The following is a 13,822-nucleotide window of genomic DNA, read 5'->3' as shown; positions in this document are numbered from 1 at the left end:
TAGAATTCAGACAGACAAGCATCTGCCACACAACACCCCAACACCCTTATTAACAATTGTTGATAATAAAGACAAAAAAGTCTGAATAGTGGACATTGCAATTCCTGGAGACAGCAGAATAAAAGAGAAAGAACTGGAGAAAATCACAAAATACAAAAACCTGCAAATAGAAGTAGAATGACTGTGGCAAAAGAAAGCAAAGGTAGTACCAATAGTAATAGGTGCCTTGGGTGCAATTCGAAAACATCTGGAGCACCACTTGAACACCATCAGCACTGACAAAATCACCGTCAGTCAATTGCAAAAGGCAGCTTTACTTGGAACAGCTTACCTCCTGCAACGATACCTTTAACACCATTAAACAACATCTGCCTGTCCTAGGTCCTTGGGAAGGACTCAATAGGTGGACAAAATTGCCGAATCCAGTCTAAACAACTGGCTGACTTGCGACCAACCATAATAATAATTAGAGGGAGTATATTTGTCTGATTATACTGGATTTCTTTTTTCTTGTTTTCCTTTTCGTGTAATTATTTGTACTGTATATAAGCTGCCCAGAGTCATATTGGAGCTAGGCAGTCTCTAAATTTAATAAATGTAAAAATAAATGCTGGCTCTTTCAACTGGACCACCAAGACAAAGAGTTTCCAATCTTTTCTGGGGGCACATGTCCTTTTCTGCCTAAGTAGTGCTTTATGATACTAATTATTTTTGTTTTTTTGCAACGGCAGGGCAAATGACAAGAGAGGCAAGTTTTTTTATCAACAGTTTTTACGATTACACATTATAACTTTTATTGCCATTGCAAACTCATGGTAAAACCAAGATTTGGAACTAGTAATCAACACCCACTGCTCCTCTTCAGCATTGCATGATAAAAGATTCTACATTTGAATTATGAATTTTGGCAAAGCATACACTAAAACTGGAATGACACTAAAATGAGCATGGACCTTGCACACAATGAATGGCTTGGTAGGAAAGCCCATACAAAATTCAGTTTAAAAATGAAATAATTTAAGTCCAGCAAAACTGGTCCCAGAGCTTATGGGACCTTATCCACTAAGTTCAAAGTATAGTCTGAAAAGAAGCGCTTCAAAGAAAAGAAGAGGCACTAATAAATCATATGGTGACTTTAGTTTTACATCCAGGTATTTCAGAATTGTTTTTGAATGCCAATGTCTGTGTACAAAGATAGAGCAAGTCTATTTGAAGACAGTCCAACTAAGACATTCTTATAAGATGCCTATGGAACAGTTTTTACTTTAACTATTGCATCTTCCTATCAACAATCTATATTGGTCCTATTTGTGGTCCCATCCAGAACATTAGTAAGTTTGACTATTACTAAAACAAGTGTTGTTACAAAGAACCTAACGAGGCTTAAATATAATGCTATCAAAGGACAGAATCCTAATTTTAAAATGTGCCAGGTGGAGAGGTTTAGAACAAGGCACATTACTTCTGGCAGCAAAAAATCTGCCAGTAAACAGGCAGATATGGAAATTGAGCAGAGAGAGGGCACAGCAGTTAAGTTACACTCATCTAAACCTCTGTCAGACTGCAGTCAACCAAAGCACAAAACAAGTTAAGTCCTGGGTAAATTCCAAACGAAGCCAACTGGAGGAGGAGGAGGAAGAGGAGGAGGAGGGGAGGATCATCTCCCTTCCAACTTCTGTTGAGAGGAGTTTGAATGCAGCAAATTCAGCCAGTTGAATATGAATTCAGCCAAACTTTGGCTATTTTGGCTACATAGTTTTAACTGTAAAATGAGATGACTGTTGTAATGTTGTTATACTGGAGCTCTTACTATGGAAAGTATACCTGCCACCTCCACTAGTGGTCATATTTCTTACCAGCTACCTATGATACAGGCAACACCTTATCTTTGCCTTATGAGGGATTTAAACCATAGAATATCACCTAAATTCATTTATTATTTATTTTATTTATTCATTCAATTTATATAGCCGCCCATCTCAAACTGGTGACTCTGGGCAGCTAACAATAATAAAAACAATCGAACAATAAAAACAATAAAAACAGTACCAAAAATTAAATATAAATATAAATACAGCTGAGAGATCTTAAAAGCCATTGGTGTTAGCACAACCATGAAATGGGGCCCTTCACACACTCAGGGCCCCAGGCCCAGGCACAAAGCCAGGTCTTCAAGGCCTTCCGAAAGGTCAAAAGGGTCAGGGCCATCCTAATCTCAGGAGGGAGGATGTTCCATAGGGCAGGCGCCACAGCAGAAGAGGCACGTCTCCTGGTCCCTGCCAGCCGACATTGCTTGGCTGACGGGACCCGGAGCATGCCCACCCTGCTGGACTGGACTGGATGGGTAGAAAGAACTAGGAAAAGACGGTCCCTAAGGTAATTATTATTTGAAATGTAGGAATGTAGTTATTGGAAATATAGGAATCTTTAACTATTTCTTTAGTTTTCTTCTGTAACAGAATTGGTGATTAAATAGGCAACTGTAATTTGGATTATACCTGACATAAGGTTCAGCAGTGGCATCCATAGGGAGTGCATCAAAATTGGCAAGAGAGCTGAAAGAATGTCATGATGCATGTCCCACCCCTTTTCAATGTACGTACAACTCTGATGCACATACAGAAGGGGTGGGTCTTGCATTCTGACACTTCGCCATCCTGCCAATTTTAAAGCCCATCTTCCCCCTGCCCATAGGATACTGCTGAGGATTAGCAACCTATCAGCAGAGCCGTTTCTATGGAAAAATCTGGCATAGTATGCATATTAAATATTATTTTATTAAACATACCATACTGTTGACTACTAACAACATGTTATGCAAGCTGCAATACAGATAAAAATGTTTAAGTAGCTACAGTAAAGATAAAAATGCTGCTCAAATTCTTCAAGATCTGTTTTGAAATCTGATTTCACAGCAGGTGGGTGTTTTAATTAGGGAGCTGAGACTCAGAGGCTGGAACTATGACAGAGGAAGTTTTTCCATGAAGATCTGCAGGGGCATCTCAGGGGATCCTATGGGCATCTGCATATAAGAGCCCTTGGATAAACTGCTGCTTCCACAGATCTTTGAGAGTCAGCATATTACTAGCCAACATGGTAGAAAAATAAAAAGGAAAAAAAATAGTGCTAGCCTGAGAAGTTCTCTTGTATTTTCTCTGCCAATTTTCATTTCATCTGATGAAAAAGAATTTGCTTTAGACCTGCCTTCAAAAAAGAAGAGACTTTTGGAGAAATTCTCTTAGGTGCAATGTGGTGTTCTTGTACTTAGTTATGAAATGATAAAGAGGCATATAGGAGTATTCTTTTGTTAAATCAAAATCAAAAAGAAAATCTCCCCACTGTTTTATTTCAGTTGCAGTGCTATCATTCCTTCCTTGAGAAATTGCTGGAGAATTTCTCTTTGCCCAGGAGAAAATTGGAGAAATCTTCCAGCCAATTACTTTGCCCATAAATCTCCCATTTGCTTCTTAAAATTTCACCGGTCATGTTTGGTAATTTAAGTGAAGAAAACTGAAAGGGTTGGTGGCAGACAGATGAGATTTTTCCAAGTCTTGGCAAAGGCTCAATATATTTTTTGAATTTTGTTCTCCTGATTGTCCTCTGAGAAGCCGAAATACTCCCAGCCCTGCTGAAAGAGATTTTACATTTCTGCACATTCAAAGGATCTCCAAAGTACAGGGAAAGTGTATTAAACGGATGTCCTAATCAACAGACCTGTGCTTATTTATATGGAACCCATAGCATTGCCAGTTATTTCATACAGAAAGCACAACTGCAGTCACAAATAAAAACAAATAATTTAACAGCTACCTCTTTGCCGAAAGATGACATGTTAGAAAAACAAAATGTAACAAACAACACCCTAAATTAAAATGAAAGCTTAACCCCAAAACAATAATCAAAGGAGTAACATATGCATTACAGATGGGAAAGCTAATCTGAGAGGAATCTCCATGTGGTCACTGGAGCTGCTTCACCCAGATAAGATGTTGGCTTGAGGCACTGCCAAATAAAAATATTTCACTTTGGATATATCCAGTATGTCAGAGTGTGAAATGCTCTGTTTTGAGAAAGCCTGGCCATTTTGGATCAGACTTTGGTTTATCTAATCTTCTCATGATGGGAATTAGATTTCCCTTGCCTGACATCTACTGCCAAAAATGGATGCTCTGAATTTCTAGCACCAATGAATTAATGTACCAATCTGCACAATCAAATCCCAAAGATAAATACAAATGTTTCTTTCTCAATATTACCAGGCTCCATGATGTTGCCAATCTCTCTGTGTGAAAAATGTATGACACTGAAATTTTTAATAATATTTTGATTATAAAAAACCTTTGAAGATGTTGTATAAAACATCCCCTACATAAAATTGATCTAGATTAGTATTAATTTTTCTTTCAGTTGGTTATGGGGAACACAAATGAGAGTGGAAAAAGAATGTACCTATACCTATCTATCAAAGGAGGAAGTTGTGCACTCAAATTCTTGGGGTTACACCTTTTCAAAAGTAAGAATGGAAACTATGTTCTCATCTTTTTTATTGTGAACTTTGCTCTGAAACTGAATGTGCCAAAAATGAGTAATGCAAGTAACTATTTCTCACAAGATTACTTCTCCTCAGCTATGAGATTTAAAAGAAAAAGATAAAAGAAAAAGAAATTGCTGCTTTACTTTGAATGTGTATCTGTGCATGTATATATACACACAGAGAGAGACCCACAGACAACCTTGAATACAGCTAGCAATGTTCTTTTTTCAAATAACCCCATGCACCCTCCCTGACCTGCACTGCACCCTCATGCCTCTCACACAACCCTGGGCATGCTCCTGACCCTCACCTCACCTCTCACGCACTCCCTCACTCCCTCCCCCACCCGGCAGCAGCCACTTACTTGCCTGCTGCCCTTAAACTTGCAACTTCCTGCTAGTTTCCCCACTGACTTTGCTTGTGGGAAACTGGCAGGGAGTGTCAGCAATCACAATCAAGTTTAGACTTCCTGCTGGCTTCCCACTGACTTGTGGAAAGATGTCAGAGAGCACTGGAAATGACAATCATGTGACTATGGCTGACCACAGCAGCGCTGAAGTGGCAGCAGTGTGGTGGTGCTGAAGCAGCCATAATTTTGCCAAATTTCAATCCCATAGGAGTTATGGCTCCCAGATTTTGGACGCATTCTGTAAGTTAGCCCATTTGAGGTACCTTGGTTCAAAAATTGTTGCCCTATGATGCACCATTTCACCCAATTGAAGGTTAACAGACAAACGGACAGTTAGTGGTACTGGATTCCTCAGAAAAATGATTAACTTGTCACTGGTTTTGTTTAAAGATATAAAAAATGTGTGGAACAACAGCATACTAAATGTGTATTAGTAAGAGTAGAGTGGCTATTAACAGCTAAATAGCAGAAGGTAGTTGAATTCCATCTACAGAGAAATGATATTAAAATAACTGGTTTATTATGATACATTAGTACAGTTTTGGCTATGATTTCTGCAAGGATGATTTAATTATATGTTAAATATTAGGCCTCATTTATAACCTATTGGACAGCTAGATTCTCTTATGCTACTGATTGCAATCAAACTTCATATTGTTATAAATGTGTTTCTCTTAGAAAGGTAAGAGAAATTGTGCTGATTTAATTAACATGTGTTACTGTGTTGTGTGTCTTGATTTTGTATCATCAGTCTGATGTTACTGTAACAGTTATTTTGAAAAAAGATGTCTCGATGAATAATGATCATTTTATAGTTTAAGGATTTCTTGAGAATATGTGCAGAAATATCCCAGCCAATCGTGACTGCACTGTTCACAGAAGGAATTAGTTAAAATCCATGTTTTCTCTAGCTTTTTCCCCCAGGCAGAATTCAAAATAATGCTAATGATTTCCATGTCACGTAGGTCTTGGGACAAGATTATCTGAAAGAGCCTTCTCCCTATCCTGAGTTTTAAGATCCTTTAAAGAGGATTTCTGCTTGTCTGGTCAGACCACCTGAAGCCAAGCTAGAACCCTCCAGGTGCCTGGTGCCACCCTAAGGTCTCCCTGCCAAAGGTGGTCTGGGGCTAGCAGGGTCAGCAATGATCTTTCACTGTTCAGTACAGCCATTTCTAACTTAACAGGTGTTTGGTCCATAAGCTGAGCTTCCATTTGCTGACACTAACTGTTTCAGACAACTGTTATTAACTAACTGTACTGGTTTTATCTGTTTTTATTTTGTTTTGTATTTTATTACATTTTCTTATTTTATCTGCATTGAGAACTATTTGGAAGTCTGGATTAGGATGAGGAGGGGTCCTCTTCAGTTCCCCTTGCTGCTACAAACTAATTATGTGAAGATCCTATTTCTGGAGCATTTGGAGAACTGATGCAAGTCAGAATCAACATGGGACTACATTAACAACAACAACAACAAAAACTGGCGTCATGTGAAGCAGCTTCTTTTGTTTATAGCTTTCTCTCTACCTTGCTTTAGAAAGCTATACGAAAGTCAAATTCTTGTTTATATTTCTTTTTTGATATTCGATTATATTTTGTTTCTTTTGCTGCTAGTAGGTTATTATTACATTCCTTTTTCTTTTATCTGTTTCTGATTTCTTTTAGTATTCACTAGTAAGTGCAACGGTTCCCCCCCCCCCCATTTTAAGCCTTTTTCTTTATTTTTTTCTGAACTACAAGCAGAAATCCAATTGTTTTATCTAATTGCATATGCTGTATTTTCTGTGCTTTTAAATAGTAAATGATTAAGATTATGGTGTCTATCAGCTGTTACTATTATTCATCTACAAACACCACTTCTAAACAAATAAACTAAACTAGCAAATATAATAAAACAATATAAACACAATAAAAAGCCGTAAAAGCAGCTGTACATTCCAATAGAACCAAAACAGCATTAAAATGGACTATTAAGTAGACACAATGACGTTCAAATAAGAAAAACCGTGCCAGATACCAACAGTCCACCATTCAAAGTTAGAACCAGTCGAGGTTCTCTGAGGAGAGCATTTTGTATGTCTTCTCTCATTATTTAACGTAATTAAATCCAAATACGTTTCAGTCCAGATTTTTCACTCATCACTCAAAAACTAGAATGAGGACAGATGAAAGGCAAGGAAGGGAAGGGCAGACACAAAATCAACCCAGTTTGTCACAGTTATGGCAAAACATTGGAAATGATATGTCTGGGTGGACATATCAACAGGATAAACTAAAAACAGCTTTATTTGGAGGTTGTTTTTTTTAAAATTCTTTCCAACCCAGGAGAATGGCAGAAAGAAATTAAGTAAAGGAACTTGGGACTCTGTCCATTTGCAGGATAATTCTCCAAATACAAAACAGAATGGCAACAAATTTGGTGGGACAGGAGAAGGCAACACCACCACCACAGAGTAAGAAATGAGCCAGACCTGGCTAGGAGCATTGGAGAAAAAAAATCCCCCAGGACATCCTTACAGGAGAGGCAATATGGGGCAGTGCCCTTCCCTCCTTATTTCTGGTCATATGTTTCAGATAATTGCTATTATTCAGGGGTTGGAAAGAATTCCAGAAGCCATGCTGTGTGTGTCTCCCCTAATTTATTTAATTTTGTTACTGTGCTACAGCACCCTCTTCTGATATTGTATGAATTTTCTCTACTGAGGAATCCTGAAAAGTATTACTATTTTTTTATAGTTGTGCAAGTGAGCAGGCTTATGGTGTGCTTGGATTATCAATAGACTTATATCACTGTCATTCTAAAGTTTCTGGCTTCCATGAATTTGCACTGCAACCATAAAAAGTTCAGATAAATCCAAACCTAGTCCCTGCAATTAGAGGTATCTAGATAGTATAGAATGCGGCCTCTCTGCTTTCACTGTAAGATCTGTGTACTTGTTCACATGCAACTGGTGCATTTTATTCTGCTTGGTGAGGCACACATTCAGATGAAATATGGGATATGCAAAAAGGTTCCATTTTCCTTGTGTCATTTCTGAATGAACATTCATACTGCTGCTATATCAGAAAAGTAGTGGTAGAGGAGTTATGTTATGTTAATGATCCCTCCATGAACAACCATATTCTACATACTGGGCTGGATCAAAACTGGATCATCCAGTTAGTTTTCATTCCACTGTTCTCATTTCTTTATGTATTTATTTTATTTACTCAGATTTCTGTGCGACTGTTCCTATCAGAAGACTCTGAGCTGCCTACAACCTGCTACAGTAACAGGATTAAACTCATATATCCACAAGGAACAGAAGATACCCACAAAATACTTTCCCCACTATATTAAGAGGAGGTGCCCACACCTCTGAGGTAGTTGAGCAGTCTATCTCATCCCCAAATGCCCTCCAAAGGAACCAGGTCTTCAAGGCTCTCCAAAAACTTAACAGGGAAGGGGTGCTAAACCAAAAAGTCCTAAATGAGGACTACCTGTATTTTCCATTTCAAAAGGAATACAGTAGCTTCAGATGCCATGTTCTTGTAATATATTGTGTCTATAAAATGTCATTCTTTCTTGTTGAGTTTACCATTAACTATCCAATGTTAGGCAACTTAATCAGGATAAAACAGTAATATCTCTTAAATACATTTATTCATGAATACCTGAAACTGTATGCCAGATGTTGGTTTCACTCTTTGCTGGAATAGCACATTTAGTGTTTGGTTTTGTTGTTCTAGGTCAAAAACCCTTGTTTTCAACTTCGAGCATTCCTCCCTCAGATCCTAGAGCAGGAAGGAAAAGGGCATCAATAACAAGATAACAACACATGACCTGAAAAGTTACGTGAGTACTAGAATACACTCAATATAAGATCTAATCTTTAAAGTTAAGCATGCATGTATGTATATGTGTGTATGTGTGTATTTAAATATAGTTTCAGCACTAGTATCTCTAAAGAATGTTTAAAAGGTGACCTTCGGAAGGTGAGATAAATGTTTTAGACTTTTAATTGAAGAGTTAATAGTATGTTTCTTTACTCATCTGTCCTAGAAGTAATTCCAAATATTCAAGGATATTTTTTTCCAGGTGAGTGTACAAAAACTATTTTGATGAATTTTGCTATGTCTGTATTCACAAGACTACAACGATAAATAAAATATAAATTATTATATGCTAAATTTATTGTAAACTGCTCAGAGTCCCTCTTTGGCGGGAGATGGGCGGTAGTATAAATTTGAGAAATAAATAAATAAAATAAAATAAAATAAAATGAATAATGACTTCCCCATAAGGAAGAGTGCTCTAGAAGCATTCTTATACTGCATATTGCGGTGTGTTGGAGAAAGATGAGCTGAGCAAGTTTATATTTCATCCCAAGTAAAAATGGGAAAAGCAAACCAATGCCAGGTGAAAAGAAGATAAAAGCTACCTTGAGCAGGGGTAGCTATATTTGACATGAGTATATTACACAGTTTCTCTCAACCTCTGCCTTATAAATCAACCAGCACTGGCATCATATCTATCCCTTTTCCACTGATATCTCCCTGTGAAACTTTAAATCTGCAGTGAGGTACATTAGTTCTTTTAATATTCCAATGAAATTTGAAAAATTGCAGTCCACAAAAGCCCAGCTATTGTGGAGCTATACAAGCAAGTCACTGAATCAATTTTTCTACCTTTTTTGGGGGGGGGATGTGGGCAGGGGAGATATAGTACATGGCCTATGGGAATAATTCATGTCTCCCATGGACATTAGACATTCATGTAATGCTCACATTACTATATCTGGGAAACCAGTATTTTGGAGGGGGATGGGATGAGATGGAATGAGGGATTTTCCTGATATCACAGTAGCATTTTCCAACAAATATCAATAGCTATTTATAACTGTAATAAGACACAAATAACTGGTTATTTAGCACAAAACAAGGAAGACTCAAAAGCATATGGGGGAAATGGGACATTTAGAGCCACACAAGTCATTAGTTATTCTTCAAACTACCCCTTTTAAAACTCTTTGAACTGAGTCAGAGGTTCATTATTTCTCTTTTTGAGAAGAATGAAAAGCACATTTTACTGCCTCATAAATATAATTGAGAAAGACCTCCTAAAACTGGTTCAGGTTTATTCGAGGACCAAATTGGATATGCAGATGAATAAGACTTATGCTTCTGACAGTAGTATAAACCACCCAGAGTCCCTCCTCTGGGGGGAGATGGGCGGTAGCAAAATTTGACAAATAAAAATAAAATAAATAAATAAAAATTGTACTTCTATATACACTTATAGCCCAGCTGGGTAACAGCAATAGTAAAGTATAGCTGATCTCAAAAAACTAAGCAGATTTGGACCTTGCTATTACAAGGAGGGGAAATTACTAGGAACTTCTAGATTGGGAAGTTGCAAAAGAAAAAAAAAATCATTCTAGAAGATAGTAGTGGTAAACTTCCTCCATACTTCCAATAAGAAAAATGCATGGATGTGATCATGAAGTCACCAAGAGCTGAGTTTGACATGAAGATTTTTCCAATGCTAATATTTTATATGTCAGTATCTGTCAGCTCTGTATACCTCCCAATTCTTTTCAATTATAGAAGTATATAGAAATCACAGCCCAAAGACATTCATGTAATGCTCACATGTGAAAATATAGATAACTATATATTTTCTCTGAATATTGCACCTATGAAAACAAAGAAGTCACATATATTTTTAATCATTTTGCACATTAGCAAAAAATCTGGACAGCCAACACAATTATGGGTCTTCTGTCCTGGATTCAAGAGAGTACCCAAAGTGAAAAATGTATTTAGCCATAGAAGTTAAATCCTTTTGATGGGTCCTTGGTTCTGTTCCATCTGCATGCATTGTAACACTAAGACATACCTTTTTGGCCATAGATATGGTAGCTAACAAAGTTTTGTACGTTCTATTTTCAAGAGTGTCTATCTGGAAGCATACAAATAATAGTGTACAAGAAGAGGATTCGGCTAAATGGGAGGAGTGAAAGGGATAATGTCTGTATTTCTGTGTGAAAAATGGTGTGTATTTGTGTGTGAGACAGAGAGAGAGAGAGAGGGGGAGGGAGACTATAAACACCAGCCTGGGAATACTGTGTCACCTTTTCAGAAGAACAATGAAAGCAACAGTGAACTGTTCATAAGATAGATTTTTCTGGAATGTAGAGATGCAACAAGCCTCAGCAGATTTACATAAAGACTCCCCGGAACTCAGCTTACCACCTGCTGACTCTACGGACATTACCATCAGCACAGAAATGGCTTGCTATTGCTTCCTCTGGGGATAGTTTTTGACTTCCCACTCTATTCCACAATCCTGGGATCTCCAAGTTGTCTCCTATCCAAGTGCCAACCAGGTCCAATCTTGCTTAGTTTTTTAGTATCAGCTAAGATCCCTGGGTGTTGTCACTTAGCTTATACAGAAATTCTTAAACTGTTGTGTTGACTCAGCAAAATGATCACGCATCAGCAACAATGGCAGAGAAATAAATTTCTGTAGGTTGTTACTCTATACATGATATACAAATGTCTTAAAATGAGAACAACCACATTGCCTATCTTCCTACAGTTTATTTTTGAAGCATGTGTAAAGGAAAAAAATAATTTTTAACTCCCTGTGTGTGTGTTCATTAACAATATTAACAAGATATAGAAGTACATAAACAGTTAGATATTAGAATGTGGAATAGTCTGAAATAATCCGAGTGTTTGTCTTCTCTTGTGCTATGTCAAAGCCAGAATGATGAAAAGAAAAAAGGGATAACACAATGGAACTTTTGTTAAGAGATAGCTGAAGAAAACATAGCTTAGCTTTAATTCAAAGTTAACATTGAATGAACTAAGAAATCATTTTGCCTGAGTGCATTACGAGGGCAGTGCTTATTTAAAATATCCCTAAGGCTAACCAAGTTATATATTCTCTGCCTACTAAAGTGACAAGGAGGCAATGATATTTTATTTGAAGTGCAGCACAATTCTAAATCCTTTAATTCAGCAAATAGATGCCCTGGTAATAACTGCATCATCTCAGGCCTCACATAGAGAACTATTATAGATATTCTGTTTAAGAAAGCAAAAGTGCTAATGCCACTTCTTGCGAGTTTCTAGCAAATAATCAAGATATGGAGGAGCTAGCAGCTTCAATCAAGATTGAAAACCACAGACTTCAAAAGAATAAATGCTTTATGAGACCTGGGAATTCAGACTAACTTAAACCAAGTAACACTACCTATGTATCATTCATTTTAAAACCTAGGTGTTGACATTTGCTGTCCCTGGATTTAAAGTGAAAGATTACAATGTGAATGGCTAGATGTTCCAATTATTGAACAGTGTTTCAGAACAGCAGTGGTTCACAGAAAGATCAAGCAAGCATTCGTAAAATAGTTCATTAAAAGAAACAGATATTGAAAGGGTTTTATACAATAATCATATTATTACAACCTTACCACTAAGGTAAGTATTTCTTCTTCAGAATATCCTCCCAGTTAAAGATACCTGGTTGCTAACTGCAACACTGAATCCTGAATTCATTACATAATTGAGGCTCCATCACTGAGATGACTCTATTAGGGAACTTACCCATAGGATGGACCATAAGCATTGTCTGATCCCAAAGCATGATTTCATTGATACTGGGGAGGTACATTTTAAAATACTTGCATCATGTACATCTTTTATATGCTAATACCAACAGAGTTTGGCTCCAGTCCAGTGCAGAGTTAGTATTAGAGTTACATGATCCCACTTACAAGTCAGCAACTAAATTCTATATATTCCAGTCTATCTTCAAAGGAAGCCCCATCTAGAGTGAATTTCAATAACCCAGTCTTGAGATTATTATGACAATCCAGGAAAGTCAAACCTGTTGGCCAGCCAGAGTAGAGCACGGACTTTCCTTGTCACTAAAGTTATCTGTGATTTTAGCACCTGCTTCGAAACAGAGCAGACTCCCAATCGACATGACTGCTCCTACTAGGGAACACAGTCCCACCCTGAACTGTCCATCTCTCTTATTCCCAAATGGAGAACCATCTAGCCATATCATTTCTATCTTACCAAGATTCAGGTTGAGTTTACTGGCCCCATCTAACCTATCACCATATCAGGCAAATGCACAGACATTCCTGATTCCCTCTCTCTCTCTCACTCTCTCTCACACACACCAGAGTTGGCCAATCTGCATGATATGATCCAGCAAATCACATAGGTACATTATTAATTCCCATTTTTGCCATCCAGAAAGATCCCTCCATTTTGTTTTCCAGCAGGGCTCCTGATAAAGAAGTTCTTGAATGTCCCAATTACCATTTGAACTATGTCAAGTTAGAAGTCTAGATATCTTAAAGCATACCAGAAGACACCAATGGATGGATGGATGGATGACCTGCTTTTTTGTACAGAATTGCAAGGGAGTGAACACAGTGCTCCTCCTGCATAACAACCTCATGGGGTAGGTTCAGCTGAGAGAAAACATTGGGCCCAAAGTTACCCAGGGAGCTTCTGTAGTTAAAGATGGACTAGAATCTGGGTCTCCCCATTCTTAGTCTAACACTCGAACCACTACACAACATGGGCTCCAAAACATGAAATATTTTGCTTGCAAGTGTATGACTGTTTATAAAACCATTATTCCTCCTTCAGTTTATAAAACCATTATTCCTCCTTCATGTATCTCTGAACCAAGACTATAATCTGTGGAGCCAATGGGAGCAAACCCCATAATAACAATCCTGTTTTGGAAGAGAGTTCACAGTGGAATATATTTTTCAGCATATTTCCTCCTCAAAATTGGGCTCACTGAAGGAATTCCATGTCTTACAAAGAACTATCTTATCCAAAGTGCCTATTTCAAACTACAAATTTGA

General features: G+C 37.6%; 1 protein-coding gene across 2 annotated transcripts in view; it reads right to left on the bottom strand.

The window, feature by feature from the left end:
- Window positions 1-13,822, bottom strand: part of NCKAP5 (NCK associated protein 5) — a 612,885-nt gene that overhangs the window by 142,934 nt on the left and 456,129 nt on the right. For both annotated transcript variants that reach the window (XM_063288715.1, XM_063288716.1), the window contains one exon: window positions 8,598-8,717. In XM_063288715.1, the coding sequence (XP_063144785.1) occupies window positions 8,598-8,717 (120 nt within the window). The remainder of the gene's footprint in view (window positions 1-8,597; window positions 8,718-13,822) is intronic.

Source organism: Candoia aspera, chromosome 1, assembly GCF_035149785.1.
Source record: "Candoia aspera isolate rCanAsp1 chromosome 1, rCanAsp1.hap2, whole genome shotgun sequence".
NCBI lineage: Eukaryota > Metazoa > Chordata > Lepidosauria > Squamata > Boidae > Candoia > Candoia aspera.
The sequence above is the reverse complement of the archived record's forward strand: the minus strand, read 5'-3'. Positions and strand labels throughout refer to the sequence as shown.